Source organism: Dermacentor andersoni, chromosome 1 (genome assembly GCF_023375885.2).
Source record: "Dermacentor andersoni chromosome 1, qqDerAnde1_hic_scaffold, whole genome shotgun sequence".
NCBI lineage: Eukaryota > Metazoa > Arthropoda > Arachnida > Ixodida > Ixodidae > Dermacentor > Dermacentor andersoni.
The window spans coordinates 305,486,945-305,507,853 of record NC_092814.1 but is presented as its reverse complement, the minus strand read 5'-3'; the positions used below and the strand labels follow the sequence as shown (position 1 = coordinate 305,507,853).

The 20,909-nt window shown below is 43.5% G+C and overlaps 1 protein-coding gene across 2 annotated transcripts in view; it reads right to left on the bottom strand.

Moving 5' to 3' along the window:
• Nucleotides 1-3,895: 3,895 nt before the first annotated feature.
• LOC126547717 (mitochondrial amidoxime reducing component 2-like) overlaps nucleotides 3,896-20,909 on the bottom strand; it is a 73,232-nt gene continuing 56,218 nt past the window's right edge. For both annotated transcript variants that reach the window (XM_072285188.1, XM_050195676.3), the window contains exons 4-8: nucleotides 13,602-13,749; nucleotides 12,314-12,460; nucleotides 12,179-12,240; nucleotides 6,249-6,320; nucleotides 3,896-6,181 (exon numbers count right to left, since the gene is read on the bottom strand). In XM_072285188.1, the coding sequence (XP_072141289.1) occupies nucleotides 6,037-6,181; nucleotides 6,249-6,320; nucleotides 12,179-12,240; nucleotides 12,314-12,460; nucleotides 13,602-13,749 (574 nt within the window). In that variant the 3' untranslated portion in view covers nucleotides 3,896-6,036. The remainder of the gene's footprint in view (nucleotides 6,182-6,248; nucleotides 6,321-12,178; nucleotides 12,241-12,313; nucleotides 12,461-13,601; nucleotides 13,750-20,909) is intronic.

Here is a 20,909-nt window from a genome sequence, read left to right as displayed (position 1 = left end):
CACCTAAACCTAAGTAAACGGGTGTTTTCGCATTTTGCCCCCATCAAAATACTGACGCCGGGGCCGGGATTCGATCCCGTGATCTTGTGCTTAACAGCCCAACACCATAGCCTCTAAGCAACCACAGCGGGTTCACTGCCAAAAACAGACGCAGCAAAAAAGCTTCACAGGCTCTCGCGTAATGTCACACCGTCCAACAAGAACTTATCAGGTTTACGGCTAGCCCGCCCGCGTCACCGGGACGCGTAACATCTCTCCGACTTTGCTTCCCGTCTGAACTCTCTGGAATTGAGACAACTGATCTCTGCAGACTTTGGTTTGGTGTAGCTTTTACGAATATCTTAGCTTTCTGTGTTGTAATTGGCGGCAGTGTTAGTACACCTGTAAGTATTGAAGCAGCGAGGAAACCGTCGAATATGCTATTAGCCAATATTCTCGCTACTGCAAGCACTCACGATCACTCGTGACCGCGCTACACCATGAAAACCAGCCGCTTTTTGAACGGAAGAGTTGGGAACACTGGCTTATTTCTTTGGCACACCAAAACTCAGTAAAAATGATACTGAAGTTCTTATGTTAAAGTGACCTATGTGTGTCCCATGTTCATGTGAACGACTAAGTACCACTCCCGCATTTTTTTTCTTTTTCGGGTATTTTTGTTTCTTTTTTGTTTCGCTCTCTCTCTCTCTCACTGTGCATGTGTTTCTCATAGAGCTTTATTTTGTATTTTTATGTCTCCACTTACCCTTCACCCAGTGTAGGTTAGCAAACTGGACGCTTGTCTTTCAGTTAAGCTCCTGTCTTTGGCCATCTCACTTTCTATCTCATCTCTCTCTCTCTATCTGTCTCTAGTGAACGTAACTCTACCGCTGCCTCTTCACTATTCTCTGTTAATAGCACGGACACCTCTTGAAAATGTAATAACGCTTTTACAGGGTGGTGCTTCATGAAAAGGAACACGCGAGAGCGTGACGCGGGCTCTGTGGAGGCTGCTTAGAGCACCAGCAAGCGGCAGCAAGGAGAAGCACTTCCGCTTGTGTCTATTGCGACTATCGATTATGTGAACGAAGAACACTAAGCATCACAAAAAATAACTGGCTGGAAAAAGTAAGGAAAACGAATGCTTTCCTCAGTTGAAATACAGAACAAACATTTCTGTTATTAGGTTGTTGTGTCATGGTTTCATCCTGTTGTGTAGTATTCTACAGTTATTTAGTTGTGTTTTATTGGTTCTGTTGCACTCTGCAATATTTGGCGAAATTTGCTTCCATCAACTTTTTGTTCTGTTCTAACATTACTGTGAACAAATTTCCTTTCACTCTCTTTGTTATTCGGCCATCTGTAACTGAGCACTGCTCTGTTCTTTTCACCATGGAGCATGTGCCTCTACTCTGTAATATAATATATCACTGTGCATATACTGCTTTGATGGCTAGGTTATTTTTTTCTCGCGAACTCACTGCCCATAGACACAAAAAAGAATAAAGCGATAGAGGCCAACCATTCTTCCTTTTTTTATCTTCCGATTCCGCCGGTAACAATAACCAAGCAGTGAAATAAAAACGGCCCAAACGCACCCTACATTGTGTTGCTGCATGACCATTGAGCTTCAGTCACCATTTACGGGCTGCTTGAGTATTTTTCGCTGGGATTTTGTGTTTGCGAACTAGCACTACCCGAGTATGGCGACCTGCGAGTACACACTGACAGACTTCGACGACTATCTCGAACGGCGGCGCTTCGCTTTCATCGAGCCTATGCCCGCCACTCGTGTGTGCTGCATCTGTGGTCTGGTGCCTTCCTGTACTCTGGTGTTGCCTTGTGGTCACGTGTTCTGCAAGCTCTGCAAAGGCCAGATCGAAAACGAAGCGATGTGCCCACAGTGCCCTTTCGACGGCTCGACGTTCTCTGACGCCAACATTGTGACTTTGAACGTCTCGCAGTGCAACGTGGAACAGCGTCGCGTTCTATGCGTGGCACGCAGTCCAAAGTGCGGCTTCACCGGGACACTGTGCGAGTTGAGGAGTCGTCTGGCCGAATGCGACTTCGACGAAGTGACGTGTGCCAAGTGTCAGCGCTTCATCGTTCGTAACGTTTTGGTCGACCACAATCGGCAGTTCTCTGACGGAACCTTCCAGTGTCAAGGGGCGAGAGGCACAGGGCCACCTACTGCCGTCGAGAAACTGGCAGCCATCAAGGAGGACGTGGAAGCTTTGCTACGACTGGCGTTGGAGGGAGACCCGAACCACCAGAGCGCCTACGTCAACGTCGCCAACTAGCATAGCATAGCATCTTGCAAGAGTCTGAACTGCAGCTGACATACTGTGGTGTCTTTGGCGGTCAATAAATAGGTTTGTTGGTGATCTGGTTATGAAGTCATCTCTGCACTGCGTCAGAAAGCCAGAGAACTTAGACATATCATCCTTTATGTACTGCAGAGTAGAGGAGCGTCATGCCCTTGTCTGATTGTTGCTTGCTAGTTAAGCCTCGTAGAAGCCAATCTCCACATTGCCACAGGCACTGACATAGTCTGGCTGTGTAGTGGTCAGAAAAGGACAATGCTCCTGCACAGCACACAAAGTATGTTACTGCTGGGCCCATCAACTCTGCTACAAGGTACAAACGAAGCTGCAGAGTCTGATTGTGAAAACAATGTGGGATTCAGTAACTTCAGATACACCACAGTACAACAGTTGCAGCGTATGAGAAAAGGCTCTGTCAAGCCCGATCGAGTACATGCGGTCACTGCACTAGGCTGACCAGATAGGAGTTGAAGCTGAAGAAGTCGCAGGAGCAAGGGTCCCACATCCAACTCGCAGCAGGCCTGCAGAGAATCTGTTGTGGCATGGAAGGGCTCAGGAGGCTCAAACTGCTCAAGCACTCGGTGGCTCCAAGCTCAGGGTTGAGACGGTGCCCGGAGGTTGGTCACGTGGAGGCCAATCGGGGTGCATCTTGGTGAAGTGCAATTGCACACAACTTGAGCCCGGGAATGATAGCCATGGTATGTGCGGAAAAGGAGCTCCTGCTTGCTAGCCATGTCTGCCACATTCCCGCCAGGGTGGCGGTTCCCATGGATTAAGCATGGCAGATGGTCCACGGATGTGAGCTGGGGATGAGGTGCAAGAAGGCATCTCAATCCAAACATGGACCAGGAAGCCTACAATTTTGCCCTTTCCATCAACCCCTCAAAATCTGAGCCACTTTTTGTGCAGCTTACTGCAATTAACCACTAAGCCCCTCAGCTACTCGTTCAATTTCTTTAGATGCCATGGCATGGCAGGGCCAAAATATTAAAAAGCTGCATGACCGAGAAGACAGTGCTTAAACGACTACGCCATATACTATGGCCTCCAAGATTAGACGGGATGAAGGGGAAACCTTGAAAGTCGTGCCAGTTTCAAAGCCTAGTGCGGAGCAGTACAGTAGTCACTCCATGTCGGAAAACCAACACATGTACAAGCACAGCAAGAATGACAAAAACGGGAATGCCACACAGGCATGCCAGAGGCATGCCTGCATGGCCTAATGAAATTGCATTGCTGATCGCTCCACTCGTACAGGAAAATCTTCTGTAGGAAAATATTCATGAAGTGAGCCTTTTTAATACCAGAAAATTGACACTTATGTTAAAGTGCAATGCAAAGCCCCTTTAACACCCAATTATTTCTTCCACAAAGAGAAACATACAAGCCATATTTGCTGATCTGTAAAACAATTCCAATCCACTAAGCTAAATTAGCATGCAAGAGGAGAACATGTTTGTGGATAGCGTAAACAAGTCCGGAGCACTCCTGAATGCTCTATGCTGCAATGGCATGTTCAAAGGAGTACATACAGTATGAAGAAGAGATCTAAAATACTAGTAGACAGCTAAAGGAGTAGATAATTATGCTGCTTAAATGGTGGGAAAACTTTATTGGTTACACACATCAATGCATAACACAAGTGCTGTAGTATCCCTACACATCAAGACAAAAATATAAATGCTTTCATACATCTTGGTATCATTCATTGATATTACACTGTCGAGTGTTTACAAATTCTAGTATTAACGATTGGTACTTATTGCACAAAAAACATTTTGTAAGCATCCGAAAGTATTTCTAAAAATAACAAGCATAAACTGCAACACCTACTTCAATGGTTACATCATAAATGCAGAACAATAACATTACGGTCTCAATACAAAAATGAAAAAAAATATATATATATATATTGTTCTGTAAGAGCCTGGTAAGCAACAAATTGCTCTTGTAAAATGCAACGTTATGTAAGTGCTTTAATGTAAGCATTTCCAAAATAAGCTTGGGTATAGTATTTGTACATGTAAATGTCAGGTGGTTCAATATATAAAACCAGTATCAATAGGCTCAACATGCTCAATAAAGCTATCATGAACATATGGACCAGAAACGGTAGGCTGGCACGTATTGGTATTTTCTTTTTGCATTCTCTAGTAAAAGCCCAAAACTGCAATATATGCCAGACTACACAAGCCACCATAGTTCTTGAGTTAGGGTAAAGGTCATGCACACCTTGTACATGCTATCATTCTAACTTATTGAACCACATTTAAAAGAAATGCCTTTCATATATCAAACCCTTGCGCAAAAAAGCAACGAAAAATTTTAGAATACTGTCAGCTGAACCTCGGGGACACATATGTCACAGTAAAGCATTCATCCTTTGAATGGCTGATATACGTGACTATATAAGAGCCCATACTTGAAACGTCTCAACATAAAGCGACTGTGTCTCTTGTGTTATTCACAACAGCCCTTCAAAACAATTCGTCGCAATTTCACAACGATCTATGGCAGTGGCAATTTAATCTGGAGGATGCTTGTGTAGAAAAATCCTTCATTGCGCATGCGTGGAACAGCTTCAACAATCTTCATTGCATAACGCAGATGACAGCTGGCCTGATGACCAAGGCAACCTCTATGGCTATCACACTGCTCACGGTGAACACAGTGGGCTACCATATCTTCAAGTGGAGCAAGCCCCTTCGTGGCTACATGCAGCGACTACCAGTACCACGAGTACAAATTGGACCTCCAAATCTGACTCGCTGCCTATTTGACATCGTGCTGCCAGCCTCTGAACATCACACGCTGCTACATCGCATCTCGTTTATAGCACATAGGGCTGCACATAAGCAAACATACGTTGCTCGAGCACAATGAATACCAGTGTTGATTTTACACTCGCATATTAATTCTAGGAGTTATTACAAACAGCGTGAACCATTACTTAAAACTGTCACTGTATCGGCATACTCAAAGTGTGAATGGGCACTGACAGAAACCAGAGCATAAATCAGCGGAATGTCTTGCTTTGAATACAGGGATAACAGTCAACAAATCTTTTTTGTAACAGCATCCGTAAACTGCCTAGTTATACTTTTGTTACACAAGAATGTGAAAATCATTGACAAAGATTGTGTTTGGAGAAGTTTGTCAAAGCCTAACTATACCCAGTTGCAGGACAGGAACATCTCTTATATAATGTACAGGGCAACTCTCTTACAAACACATTAACAATATCGAAGTATCCTGTCTGATAATCAGTTGAACACTTACATGGTACCAAAATGCACTCATGTTTTTCAGTTACAGCCAACCCTTATTGTGTCGCTTGATAATAATGCAGTCATAGGTAATGAAGCTGATAAAATTGAAATGCTGACAGCAACCAGATTAGAGAGCAGAAGAGTTATTTACTTTAATTACAGGGAACCTGATGAACTGCCATGACAACACAGTTGAGAACAAAATCCTGACACAGACAAGGCATATAAAACAATTCAGTTAGTGTCAAGAAAAGCTCAAATACAAGTGAATGCCCTGCACCAGGAATTGCATTGGCTGCCAGTAAGTCTTTAACACAGGCATAATGCACCCATCTCTTCTTGAAGTTAAGCGAGACAGATGGTACAAGCGTTTGTCCCGTCTGTCTCACCCTTGCTTTGTCCAGTCTGTCGCACTTCACCGTAGTCAAATATGCATCATCAACTGGCCCAAAATTATACCCTTCTTACAGAAGTGGATTTGGGGCTATTATAGCGCAGATCTCATCTCCAGGTGCAATTCTGCCATCTTTAATGTGGATTGAGCCGATGCCAAGCAATGGGTGAGACTCGTACCTTTCAAGCCCTAGCTTGGACCTGTCAACTCTGTACCTGCAAAGCAAGACCATGGTCACATGAAGGTCAGATTTCGATAAAGCACACCACTTCTTGCACTTACTTTCTCAATGTCACAAGTGGTTCCTTCCCCGTCTTGATACCAGTGTCTTGGTCAACTGTAGTCATTACACATCTGGTAATGGTGCACCACTATTAGCAATGCCATTTCACACAAAAAACCTGAATGTGCAACAGGACGTTAGAATAAAATATCACATTTGTGATTCACCAAACATAATTTATGTGGCAACCACAAGTGCTAGACATGCTTACCGATCAGATATTGGCATATACCCTGATGATTCAGTCATTCAGTTCTGCTGAGGCTACCAAGGCAATAAATGTATTGAAACTCTTATACAGAACGTTGCAGGGAAACAAGCCATCAAGATTTGTATATCCTCAATTGTACTTCTTTACAGTCATGCCCACTTATTACAACCCTAATTAGGGCACACTCTCACTTGCTGCCAACACCTTTTGCTCAAGTAAGTTAAAGAAACAAGGTTCACAGTTGAACCCACTTATAAAAATATTCCAGTGCCATTGAAACTGTCATTGTTATAACCAATAATTGTTATAACCAGGTTGCACTAAAAAAAAAGCAAAATAGGGGGATGGCAGACCTGCTGTGAGAAAACTAGTGGCGGAGAGGCCAGTGCCCCTCCCCACCACCTTCCTCCATCCAGCTGCTGATTGTGTTGACTCATTTAACCCTTTGAAGGTTTTTGCCGTACATGTACGGCGGCGGTTTTCTGTCCCGCAAGGTCTTTGCCGTACGGGTACGATTTCGACCCTCCGTTTGAAATTTCGTGCCATAATGACAATGCGTGCTCACTGGGAGGTGCTGCCACCTCTTAGGACTTATAAGAAGCGTTTGAAATTTGCGCTACCTTCTTGGGGAGATAAACAGAATTCTAGCTTCAGCGCGTCGCGCAGATTGCGGCAACACCCCTTTTGCGGTTTTGGTTTCGCTGCGTGATCGCAATGGAGGCGCGCGAAACGTCATTTTTCTCTTTGTCAGTACTCTCTTGCAGGGGTGGCAGAAGTTGATTTCTATCTTGATTGGCGCTGCTCTTAGCTTGTTTATCACCACCGCTCACGAGGTATTCTCGCTCTCTGCGGCAATGCGCTTACACGAGAGGATGCCTCAGACCTCTGCCCAAGGCAGCCTCACACAGAGAAGATGCCATGTGTACCTCAAGCCGCATCTGTGCGGCTTTTTTCCCTCATCCACCTCCATTTACCACTCCTCTGTACACGTGTGTGTGTGTAAATGGAAATCAATAAATCAAATCAAATCAAACACAACTCGTCGCTCCAAGAGGAGAACAGACACCCATTTTAGGTGTGCAGACTGCGCTAAGGCACTGTGCGTAGAACCGTGTTTCAAGGAGAACCATACTCTGAAATACTATTGAACATTTTGCAGTTCTGAGTGATGCCGACACCAAAATACTGTTCCTAATTTATTTTTACTATTTATTACCGACTTTATACATTTTGTACATTCAAGATCCGCAATAAAGTAATTTGACCACCTGGGAAAGTTTTTTTCAAAATAATTCGACCCTCAAAGGGTTAACTGTTTAACCCTGTTTCCTGCACGCTCCAATTGCATGTAACAAGCTGTGGCTGTCGGCGTTCAAGAATGGTACTGCTGTATAACAACTGCAAAGAGGGGTTACGGGCGGCAAGTGACATGCGAGCTCCGCCAAGGCATCGCTTTGGTGGCCCCAAAAGGGCTAAAATTTTTAAGAAGTGTGAGAAGGTTGGCGCAACAGCCTCTCAGCTTGAGAAATCCAGAAGACACACTGGGTGAGATCACCACAAGCATCTCGCCACGTACTTCTCACTGGTTTGTATGAGAAAACCCTACGTCCATCAGCCTTACTTGCTTTGCGCAAAGCTTGCCGACATCCGTCGTATTTGGCAGCAGGAAAAAAATTTCCACCCTTCAGAGCTTACACCCTTAAACAAAATTACGAGTCGTATCTTGCAACACAACAATAGTCTTCATCTGTCTTGTCCGCATTTGATTTCTTGAAGGCTGCGAGCCCGGTACTTCCAAGTCACAAACGGCGTGCGCATTATCAACATGACAGAGCAGTCTTGACAGAAAAGTAGCGAGTGCAGAGTTTTCAAGAAAGGAAACACAAGCAAGACAGATGACTATTATTGTTGTGTGGCAAGATACGACCCAAAGGGTGTACATTTCTTTAAGAGTGTCGGCATGGAGTGGTGGGCACCACAATTATCTAGGGTGAGCACTACCTTCCTCTTAGAATGCTCGATATGGTGATCAAACTCCAAAAGCCATTCACGAAAAAGTTCTTGCCTCATTCATGCCTTGCGGTCGTGACAGTAGTGTACCGGTATCCTAGCAGCACCACAAAAGCAGCGGGGATTTTTTTCAATTCCTAATGACAAGTGTGGGGCATCTGTCTCTCCTGCCCATGTTGGCACAAAAAAAATACAGCGAGAGACAACTTGCTGTTTTTACCGCCCTTACACGTGTCTGCTTTGAATGAATGTGACTTGGGCAGCAACACCTCACAAAACAGTCCTGCTTCGTCACCATTATATATGTCTGTGTCAAAACAGTTGTCAAGGGTGCGGGGCAGCATTTCCGCCACCCACTTCTGCTTCTCCTCCATGTCAAGCGAAGCCCCCTCACTGACGACGGCTTTGTAAACAGTGCCGTGCCTCTCTTTGAAGCATTGTACCCAGCTGCCACCTGGCTGGAAGTCCACATTTTTGATGAGCAGGGCAAACTGCTTCGCCTTTGTGGCCAGAATTGGCCTGGTGATGGGCAAGTTCACGGCACGGGCACCAAGAAACCACTCATAGAGGGCCGCTTCCACCTCCTTATAAGCACCTTGTCGAGCGCGTTTGCGCCCGTTGTCTATCGACCAGTTTTCTTTGCCCAACTTGTCTGCCGAGTGGATGATTGTCAACACTGTTGGTTGCGACAGTCCGTACTTCTTCACCAAGTTGCACACTTTTTTACTGTCTTTGTAGTCCTTCACAATACTGCACTTTGTTGGTATCGTTATAAGTGGGTTCGACTGCATGACTTCCTTTTTTCTGGTTACCGTTAACACTATTTCTGCCATGCTTTCCCCTGACATGTGTCAAGTACTCTAGAGCAACACCATTTTAAAGCTTTCCAAGGTCTATTGTGTCTGCTCTCATATGATCATCGTACAAAACACCTCTGGAAGTGTTCCATTTCTCTCCAGAATATTTTCTGCCAGCTACATCGAGACAATCCCCTGTGTTAAGCACACGGTTCCCTCTAGCCAACACCCAACAAGCTGCTTAGCAAAACACTTGTGGGCTTTTGCGCAGTACACAGCAGAAGCTTATGGCTCCACTCTAATGCACTCAAGTGCTTGAAATCGAGGTTGAGTTCTTGAGAAAAACCTACATTTTTGGTACTTTAAGCAATTACAAAGAGACGTAGCTGTGTCCAGGGACAAAGGCCACAAAAAAGAATGTGCTTGGAGGTGCCGGGATACTGACAGACTACAGGGTATGCACAGTTAATTATGAACAATAAGTTCAACAGGCCACTTGTGCAGCTTCTTGATGAAGGACTGCATCCATTTATTTAAAGGGACTGACAGCTCATTTTTATGGTACCCGTTTTTTTAGTGCTACAGAAAGCTTACTGGCGAGTGTCCAATCATACAGTGCTAATGCATGAAACGCTGTGGAACATTTTTTATCAGAATTCTCTGGTCTGCACTGAGGATGTAGTCATGCTCAAGAAACATGCTGGAAGCAGTAATAGGTGAGTGCAATCAAGATTATACACCGGCTGTAAGAAAGTAATGTTTTCTGTATCAAGCCAATGTTCCTGCGGTTAATATTTCCTAGAGCGTTTAATTACTTTTACAATAATAGGTGGCGTTTGAAGCTACACCCCAGTGAGCAACCCCTCCAAGTAACGAACTGATCTCAAAGGCTGTGCTTTTGCTGGCTGCATGCGCCAGGCTTTTTTTTAGCTAAGCCAAGCTAAGTGGAAGGATATGCCAGTAGTGCTATTACTGCAGTGATGGCACCCCTTCATGACACAATTCGTCGATGGCATTTTGCATCTCAGAGACCACAGTACTCTGGGTACTAAGTCACAAACTCACGCGCATTACAACAGCCCTCACACACGCCGTGATGCACTGAACAGCTCTGCCGCTCCACTTGTTAACATGAAGGTAGCGTCACTCATTAGTGTGGACTTTTTTTTACTTCGTAATATGCATAGAATAAAGTGCAAAAGCCTAATAATATACAAACTGCAATTTTAAGCAATAAGTATTCTGTACTTAATAACAGCCGACTTACGTACAGCAATCTCATACCGAATCAATAGTGCTTTTCAGTCTTCTGCGGTTTTTATTTTATGCTGTGGGTTTTTATTCCTTTTGTCATATAGGAATGTGAGGACTATCTCAAGAGACTATTTGCCATTATCCATGTCATTTTTTTCACTACTGCATAACAGAAATAAACTGTTGTGTTTGTCTTATAATATCCAAGAAAAAAAATTTACGCCTGAGGGTGCATCACTTCTGAAAGAATCCAAGACTGAAAGGCGTAACAGTTTCTAGGCCTGTAGCACTTTTAATCTCCTTTAGCCACATGTAGGATGTTCTATGCAACTAAAACCAAGCTTTAACATAGACATGGCACACTGTTGACCGGTCAGCCAAACTGCATATTGCTCCCAGATTTTTCAAGCTACTCAGTCATTTTTATTAATTGTATCATGAGAAGCCAATGAGCAAAGACACCAAGGACAATATAGGGAAGATTACTTGCACTTACTAATTGAATTAAAGAAATTATAAATTAATGGCAATGAAAGTGGATGAAAAAACAACTTGCCGCAGGTAGGGAATGATCCCACGTCTTCGCATTACACGTGCGATGCTCTAACCAATTGAGCGGCGCCGTTTCCCCATCCACTTTCTTGTACAGGGAAACAGTAATTTTTGTAGTAAATTTAGCTAGTTAGAGTCAACCAAGCAATACGTCGAATGCTCATTTTAAGGCACAAGTTATATTCATGAAGGTTGCAGAAAATTTCCAGAAACGCTCAATGCAGTTGTTTACATGGAGTTGTTCATTGCGCACTTCTCTTTTTCCAGACTTGGCGGCGAGTCTATGAAGTACGTAAAAAGGAGGCCGCAATGCGTTTGCACATCTGTAGTGCCCTGTGCATCTAAAATGTACTTTTCATGAACGACACCCATATGCCGGCCAAGAAGGAAGTGACAAAAGAATTTAAAGCACATTTCAGCGTCACGTTTATGATCAGTTGCAAGAGCGGTGCACCATGTTGAAAACGATGAAGCTGACATGGCTGCCTGGCCTATACGCTGAATGACAGTGCCACAAGCTTCCTCGTAACCTGAAGGCAGGCTTCATACTTTGGAAAATGCTTGAGGTCTCTACATTCCAGATGCGCAAATCCACAATGCAGTCTACTGTTTTGTTTTGTTATGCAGGTTTTCTGCAGAGCTTCTCCCACTCGGCAAATATTTTCGTGAGAGATAGCTCATTAATGGAAACAGGTGCACCGAGTGTTCCTGAACATGCTCCGCAATTGTATCAAGTCCAACTTACGCCATAATATGAATATTTAAAATTCTTCACAATTCATAATTATCTGGCTAAATAAGTGCACTAAAACTTTCTTTACAGTTTGTATAACAGCGGAAGGACAGCAGAGGAGACAGAAGAGAGAAGAGAGCACTAACTGCTAACCCTTCTGTACTAAAAGCTTATTTAAAATAGCTCAAGACAGTTGCAAACAATACAGTCAGCTTCGTCTGTCTACAATACAACACTTTTTCTTAAAGTATGCTCTCAATTATGTGAAACGCCTCACATAAAAACAGTCTACTTCACATCTGAGCTGATACGTCATTTTGGTGGTGCAGTTGAAGTTTCCAATATGTCTTTTATCCAGAAACAGTGCATTACCTTCTTGTGCGCTCCAAGAAAGCCATCTCTGCCTCTCCAATCCTGTAGCGCAACCAGTGGTCCTACAAAGGGGCAAAACGAGAGGGCCATTTGTCATGTGGCGGCAAACACCCTAGCCCTTGTCTCCACAATTACCTCTGAATGGGCTTTACAGCCTTCAACAAAAAGTGAGGGCCGAAAATTGCGCTGCCTGATGTTGCTACCTGGAGGCAGCCTCGACACTAGCTCATCCAGTGATGCCTTTGAGAGGACCTGAAATGATGACTTATCTTGGAAGGCCACCTGAAATCAAGGCAATAAAAATTTCTGCTCAAAAAATTACTGCTCAGGAAGAAGGAGAATCAAATGACGCAAACTTGAAACTGATGCAACAATTACCAGTGAAGAGGGATAAACAACAGCCTAACATGATGGAAAGTATCGCAAAGAGCTCCAAGTACATGCAAGGAGCAATGGTAACTGCTATGGCAACAGCTTAACATCAACTGAAGAAAAAGTGCAGCAAAAGCTTAACATCAAGTGAAGGAAAAGTGTAATATATGTGAGTCATTATAACAGCTTAATAGAGCAGTACTGACACAAAGTTATTTTTTTTTCTTTAATGGATCCCTGTCGACGCACGGTGTGATGCCTCAATTCAATGAGAGCACAAGTAATTAAGTACATCATATTTTATAGCGACTACTTAAAGAATTGTGCCGAAGCAGCAGAGCTTTGAGCTAGAAGCATGGCTCATTCTATCCAAATTACTCTAACAGGCAAAAATAAATTGAAATCCATGATGTCACAACAACATATCTATGGTGCTGTTCAAGCACGAAATTCAGAAAGGGAACATTTGGCCGTCATTTCCTCCACTAGTAAGCAACCTCTTTCTGTCAAATAATTGCAAACAGAGCCTTGAACAGACATTTCATCCCCATAAACAGATTTGGTGGTGCACATTAGTGTCCCTTTAATGCATTGTAGGAAAACCTGGAAAGATGTCCAATTATGAAGGGGTCCCTCAAAGACAAGGAGGATGAACAGCAAACACATCTGAAAGCGTGGTACCCACAAAGGTGGCACAGTGCATTTTGCTGCTGAGCACAAGGTCATGGGTTGGATTCCCGATCACAGCGGCCGCATTTTGACAAGGGAAAAATGCAAAAACACTTCTGTAATTTGAATTAAGTGCATCTTAAGGAACTCCGGGTGGTCTAAATTAACATGGAGCCCTCCACTATAGCATCTATTGTGACCCATTGTGCCCCCCAGTTACGGGACATTAAATGCTACATAAAAAAGGTATTAGCAAATATTTTTAAATAAGTGTGGTCAGTTGACAGTCACTCTACCTAACATAGTAAGGTGCAACAAAATGCAGGATTTTTCCACGATTCCACTTTTTTTCTTGTCACACCAGCATAAATAAATACATTACCGAAGCACTACCATCCCTTCCTCGATCAATGGTCTCCTTGTCCAAAACAATTCTGACGAGTCGAATGCTGTCACAATTGAGGAAGTTCCTGAACCATCGGGAAGCTTCTTCCGACACTTCCACAGCCTTGTAACTGTTTTTTCTGACCCTAAAAGGAAACCATTCACATGGATTAGCTACCGGGTAAAATAAAACAGACGGCCTAGAATACGCTTGAATAGAAAGAAAGGTACCAGAGTGAAAATTCACGAGGAAGTTTGCAAGCGCAGCTTCAGACTGCCAGAGTCGTGCTCTGAAATGCGCTTAAGAGCAGTACTCTCCGCTAAGTACAAAAATGATGTAGACCCAATGTACATTTTGGAATATATGTGAAGCAAAGCTTGCGTGAAGTGGCTTATGAAATGCCACAAATTTGCCCATTTCATTCCCGAGTCTCTGGTGTAAAGGAAACTGGAGCATGTGCATGTGCACTCATGCACCCATGCTATGTAATGAGACTTCTTATATTGGTTTGCATTTCTTATGCATTATTTTAACAATTAAACTTTTTTGGGGGGGGGGTGGGGGTTTGCATTATTCAGCAGAACAGGAGCAGCACCCACCCAGCCAGCCAGTAGCCACGACAGGAAAAGCCTGGGAGGGTTCACTAAGAAAGCTTAACTTTAATAAACCCTCCTTACAACAAAGTCATTGGGATGCGAAATTAATTTTCTACGTCTACCAGGAGGACAGCAATGAGGGGCATTAGCTAACACTCCCAGGGTCAGATCTTGTGTATGAGCAAATATCTATGACATTACATTGGAGAACAACAGTCGCTGTTGCTCAAGTGGTAGAGCTTCACACACGTAATGCTGAAGACGATTCGTCAGGTTCTTTTTTCGCCCAAATTCATTTCCCTTTACCTTATTTCTACATGTCAATTAAAACCCCAGGTAAGCTCTTCCCCCATTGCTTTCCTTAGCTTACTTTGCTTGTTGGCTTCGTGTAGTTGTGTTGAACAAAGCTCAAGCCCCTTGTCTGCCCTAGTTCATAGCATTTGGTAACAAAGAAAGATCTTTGGAGAGCACAACACAATGCAACAATTCCTGCATCTGAGGCAGGAGCAAAAAAAAACATGTTGGTCAGAGAGTACAAATCGAAATTGATCCTTCCGGTATTTGCCAACGATCTGGTTTGTGCAGCTTGCAAGGCTCATTACAGCTGCAGGTTTCAGTCACCGACGGGAGACACTTAATAGACAGATCCCAATATATATGTGAAAAGCAGTTAGCGTTTGCTGAATTTTGCTGCTGCCCCTCATTTGTGGATTATCAGTGCATGACACACAGCTTCAGAAGCTGCTGTCATGTTGCGTAGTGGCCTTTGCAGCTTTCTTGACTTTCCACATTGACGTTATGAAAAGAAAATGCTGTACAAATGCCTGTTCTATGCTGCACCAAATGGTTCCACAAAAATTTCTGGCTTCAAACCAAGTGCAGCCTGGCAGCACTCCCGCATGAATAATGCAATCTAGAATGCATGCACTCCCATAGGAGCCAAGAAAAACTGAATGAAGCATTAATTCAACCAAGGTGATTTCTTTATAAGACAACTTTCCTGTACTGATAGAGGCTGCCGATATATAATAAGATGCTAAATAGCGCAAGGAAAGCCATGAGAAACCGCAGGCTGTCGAATGTTTGCTACAGTTGAACCTACAATTTACTGCGCTTACATATTTTGTTAAAATTGACAAATGCTGAATGTTAACTTAAAACATTCATATAGCGCTGAGCATTGCTTAGCGAAACTGCAATACTGACTATTAGAGGTGAGAAGTACCACAGGTGTTTTAAGGGAAGGTGCACCTATGTGATCAGTTTTCATTATTAATAAAGTTAATTGGATATAATTTATTTACAGTATAGAGCTTATTCAAGTTCTGAATACAATTTTAGTTACAAAATATCATATTTGGTTATCTTTCTGTGTCCCCTGGAAGTAAGAAAAGTAGGATCCCTTGTGCAATGTTTGGGCTTCATACCAGGCGTAGAAGAGTTGTAAAATAGCCTGTATTGCCCCCTTATAAACAAATATAATTGTAAATAAGCTGAAAAACTATTTTCTATTAATTTTATTATTTAAACATACAATATTTAATCTAGGCTCCAGTGATCCAGAACACTGATGACTGGTTGCCTAAAATGCATGTGACCAAAAATGCTGCAAATTACAATAAAGCCTACTGTAATATTCCGAAAAATAGCCTACCTAGAATTTACCACAAATCAAGTGAAAAGAGTGAGTGGGCTAACTTCCAATGAACAATCAAGAAAAGTTGGGAAAAGAAATCAATCTTAGCCAAAGGTTGTGAAGGTTTGTTCATATGCCCTTCTTCAGTCTTCCTCAAAGCCTTCAAAAGAACAGTAACTATCCCTGTTCCATTGCATCACTTCCTTGCAGTCCACCCCAAATTGATGGGCAGTCTTACATTGTTGCCGGTGTTCCGGTGCCATTGAACCGCCTCGGCTTTCTTTTCAATCGTGAAGTACTATTGCGGCATGACCTCCTTGCTGCTCCGTGACAAAAGACGAAGTGACCAAGCTTTACAAGCTCGGGGATTGTTTCAGCATTGTTCGCTTATCTTCCATGTAGTACCCAGCTTCTGCCATGGTCACCATTGCATCAAAGGGGGATGAGCTGAAGATCGCTGTCCTTCCCAGTAAGCGTTGTTCCTTATTTCCGGCAGTAGCTAACTGACCCCGTTTTTGCCACAATCACCATTGGTGGCGGCAGCAGTGATGCCACTCCAGGGCAGTGGGATTATGAGAACTGAGCTACCTTTTGGCGCTTTGGTAAAAACACCAAATCATGCGAAAAACATGGGCGGGGAATCTATTAGGATATTACAGTAGACACTTGCATTCTACACATCTATGTGCACGTGCATGCAAAATTTGGCCGTGGTTAAATCGAATTATGTACAAGAATTTTTCGGCACAAGTAGTGAAGCATCACCAAATTAAAAGAAGAGAAAAATAAGTTGAAATTTTGTAAACATGCATGTTACCATTGTAGATAATTTGAAAGAAATTTGGCAAGAATGCAGACCAGTCTTTCCAGAAGTGTAAAACTTCAAAATTCTCTTGTGTAGGTGGTGCCCTCAGAACACTTGCGAGCTTTTTCCTTCAGGCAGGATTCTTTTGCTACACTGCAATGACAAGATTTAGCGTCAGCTGTCTGTGTGTCAGATTCTTTTGATTCTTCTCTGGTGTTTCTGGCTGCTCAGAGCGATAAACTCCGTAGTTGAAAGGAAGTCCAGCTACTGTAGAACTTCCTTTGAGGAAGTTCTACAGCTCGTGGCTTTTGTTGAACCACAGTATGGCTAAAAAAATGTTATTAAATTCTTCGGTTTTAAATGCCAGAGAGAGAGAGGAGGAGGAAGAAAAGGCAGAGAGGTCAACGAGACTGAGTCCAGTTTGCTACCCTACATGTGGGAGGGGGAGTGAAAAAGAGAGAGAGAGAAAGACATGTCTATATCGCACTTTCACATGCACTAAGTTAGGTACAGGATGTCTACAGTCGGGCACTCAAGTCTGTTGCCTTCAGGGAGTGAAGAAGCGCTCGAATGGCTGTCTGGGCTAATGAACTGCGAGGTCAGGCTCCCAAGACCTTTGCTTCTGTGAATGGCCCATCGTTTAGTCTATTCAAGGCACACTGGAGAGTCTGACATTGGTTATCAAAGCGAGAACAGCAGCACAGAAGCTAACTGATGGTCTCTTCACATTTGCACTTAGCGCACATTGGCGAGTCTGCCATTCCAATACGATTGTTGTAGGAGTTAGTGAATGCTACTCCTACCCACAGCCAACACAGCAGTGTTGCGTCACGCCGTGAAAGGTTTGCTGGTAATTTCAGTTTCAGTGATGGGTTGAGGCTGTACAAACGACAGAGGTCTGTGGTGTATGCCAGTAATTGAACGTGATGGTACGAGCGAGACTGCGAAGCTCTCTTGCAGCGTCGACTCTCGATAAAGGTTTAAGGAGTGTCGGTGCTCCAACCTGGGCACGTTGGGCAGCATCATCGGCGATGATGCCACAATGTCCTGGTAGCCACTGAAAGATTATATCATGTCCTCGTTCAGGAGCGCTATGGCAAATTTCGTTGATTTGGGACACCAGCTGTTTGTAATTACCACATCGTAAACCTCACAAGCTTTGGAGGGCTGCTTTCGAATCACAAAGTATTGCCCATTTGCTAGGTGGTTCTTTTTCAATGTATTCGACAGCAGCACGAAGAACGGCCAGTTTGGAACCTGTAGATGTCGTTACATGTGAAGTCAAACTTGATGACGACCGATTCAGATGGTATAAAAATGGCGCCCGTCAAACTTTCCAAGATTGAACCGTCCGTGTAAACATGGATTCGGTTAGTATACGAACAATGCAAAAGTTCCAATGTGATCTGCTTGAGAGCTGCGGTAGTCAGGCTAGTCTTCTTCACAATTCCTGGAACAGCAAGGTACACAAGGAGGCTTTTTTAAGCACCACAAAAGGGATGGCGTTCTTGTTGCAGGCGAGTATCTCAATGAGAAAGAGTGCTGGTTAGCTGCAACTAATCTGGAAAACGCTGCCTTGGGTCTTTTCTCAGGCAAGCGAGCGAGATGGTGCTCAGGGACTCTGGATATATGGCAAACATCCGCCCGGAGTGCGTCGACAGCTATGCAAGTCGTTAGTGGGTGGTCTCCCGCAGTGGCAATTGTTGCTACAGTTGAAGCACATCGCGGCAGCCCCAGACATGTTTGAAGGGCTTGGCCTTGAGTGCTCTGTAGGACACAGATGTTAGTTTTGTTAGCACTAGGACAGCACTGGTGTGCTATTTCGCAAGTATCCTAGGAAGAGTGTCCTGTATAGTTGAAGCATAGATGCCACAGATGTGCCCCACATTTTACCAGCAAGAAACCTTAGTATATGGGCGATATAGGTAAGCCTCTTCTTCAAGTATGAGATGTGGGGACTCCATGAAAGGTCTCTGTCGATAATAACGCCTAGGAATCAGTGGTTTTAAATGCCAAAACCACAATCTGATTGTAAGGCACACCATGGTGAGGGACTGCAGATTAATTTTTACCATTTTACCATCTGGGTTTCTTTAACATGCACCTAAATCTAAGTACACAAGCACTTTTGCATTTCGCCCCCATCAAAATATGGCCGCTGGGCCCAGGATCAAACCCGCAACGCCATAGCCACTGGAAGACCATGGCGGGTGAATCACAGTATGGCTATGGAAGTAGCCAGCTCCACAATAGTATATGAAGCAAATCTTGGAGAATGGCAACCAAATCTTGCTGGGGTGGTGGGCAGGGCCAGACGGCTGTGCGCAGGTTGCTTACCATGCGTTTTGCTTTCACCCTTCAGGCGTTGCTGCTGTCAATTGACGGTGCACTGTTCCCTGCTTCTGCCTCAGCTTCGTTGCTACCAGCGTCTACGGCTACAAGAATTGATGCGGACCAAGGACACACCTACAACATCATCGAGGCTGCTCCATTCTTTGCTTCAATCCGTTGCTCTGTGACGTCACAGAAGGCCCTGCTATAAAGGCTGTACCGTTCTGGACCATCTTCAATGGGCACAGCGAAACGGCTGAGCAAAAGTTGCTTACCATGCATTTTGCTTTCACCCTTCGGGTTAGTTATGGCTCCTGTCTACGTAGTGATAACTGATTTCTCGTTGTTGTGCCATGCCCACGTAAGTGCTTGCATATTGCAGATGATTGTTATTGTATTAGTAAATTCCTGGTTTTTATTGTGTTTGTAAATTGCTGGTTTACGGGGATGTGGAAGAAGACGTCTGACCTACTGAAGAGATAATACTGCACACTCTTGTAGAAGGTCAACAGTCAATTAGGTCAGATATATCAGACTTAAGAACACGCCTTGATAACACAGAGAGACTCATACAGAGTTTTGGTGCACGTTTAACAGACCTCGAAGGCAAAGTAAATGAGATGCAGGGAAAGATTACCTCGATTTAAGTTGTAAGCCCAGCTGTTACGCCAGAAGAATCTCCACTCGCAGCATGAAAAATTAGTGGATTTGGAGGACAGAAGCCGCAAATCGAACTTAATCGTTTTTGGAATCCCAGACACACGTGACGAAACAGAAACAACCCTAAGAAACAAAGTTATAAAGGCAATTTTTCACGATAGACTAGGCTACCTGTTCATCGGTTGCGCAAATTCATAGACTAGGAAGGCCGAAATCAAATCGACCAATTATTCTTTCTTTTCAGGATTTCAGCGAAAAGCAAGCTGTCTTGTCAAGTGCAAGAAAATTAAAAGGAACGGATACGCACATTCAGCAGAATTACTGTGCAGACGCGTTAAGGAAACTCAGGTTGCTTTGGGCTAGTGCTAAAAGCAAAAGAGATGCCAAGAAAAAGGTATTGCTTGCATACAATAAATTCCCAATAGGTGACAAAATTTTCCTGTGGGATGGCATGTTGACCACTCGGAAAGAAGTACCGAATTCAAACAGTTTATCTTCTTGCTAACAATCAAAGCCTCGCCAGTTATGTTTGCTGTGTCTGAACGCTCACAGCATCGTACATAAAAAAGATAAGCTTGAAGATCTTCTGCTGCCATATGCACCTCATCTTTGCGTAATCACCAAAACCTGGCTGAACAAGTCGATTCATGATGACGAAATAGTTCCTCCAGCTTATCAATTGTGTAGAAGGCACAGAGGCGCTCACGGCAGTGTTGCAGTCATTGCAAAAAATGGAATAGAAGTACAAGTTTTCATTGAAATCCACAATCACGAGAGCTTATTCCCGATAGTGCCATTGTCGGGAATAACATTTTGTATTGTCATAGTCAATCGATGCCCTGACACTAATGATGATTACACAATTCAATTACTATATGATAATATTGTAAAGTTACAAGGCAGAAACTTAATACTCACAGGTGACTTTAATCTGCCAAATATTAATGGGAACAATCTCAGTTAAGGATGTTCCGCTTCTGAAGACTCAATTCTTGACATTATTCTGTCTCTTAACCTCGAACAACTAATGAAAGTGAACACAAGAGGGAATTCAATTCTTGACCTTATGGTGAAATCTTCGATAGTGCACATGTGACAGTTGAGACCGGAATCTTGATAGCAAGAAACTTCTGTAAAAAATGTAGTTAAGGATTTCGATCAAGCAGATGACGTGGCAATAACAGACTACTTGTGGTCCAAGGTATACTGTTGAAAGCGCCACGGCAGATGTTTCATAATACTGCCACATACTATGTTGAAAATTTTATACCATCGAA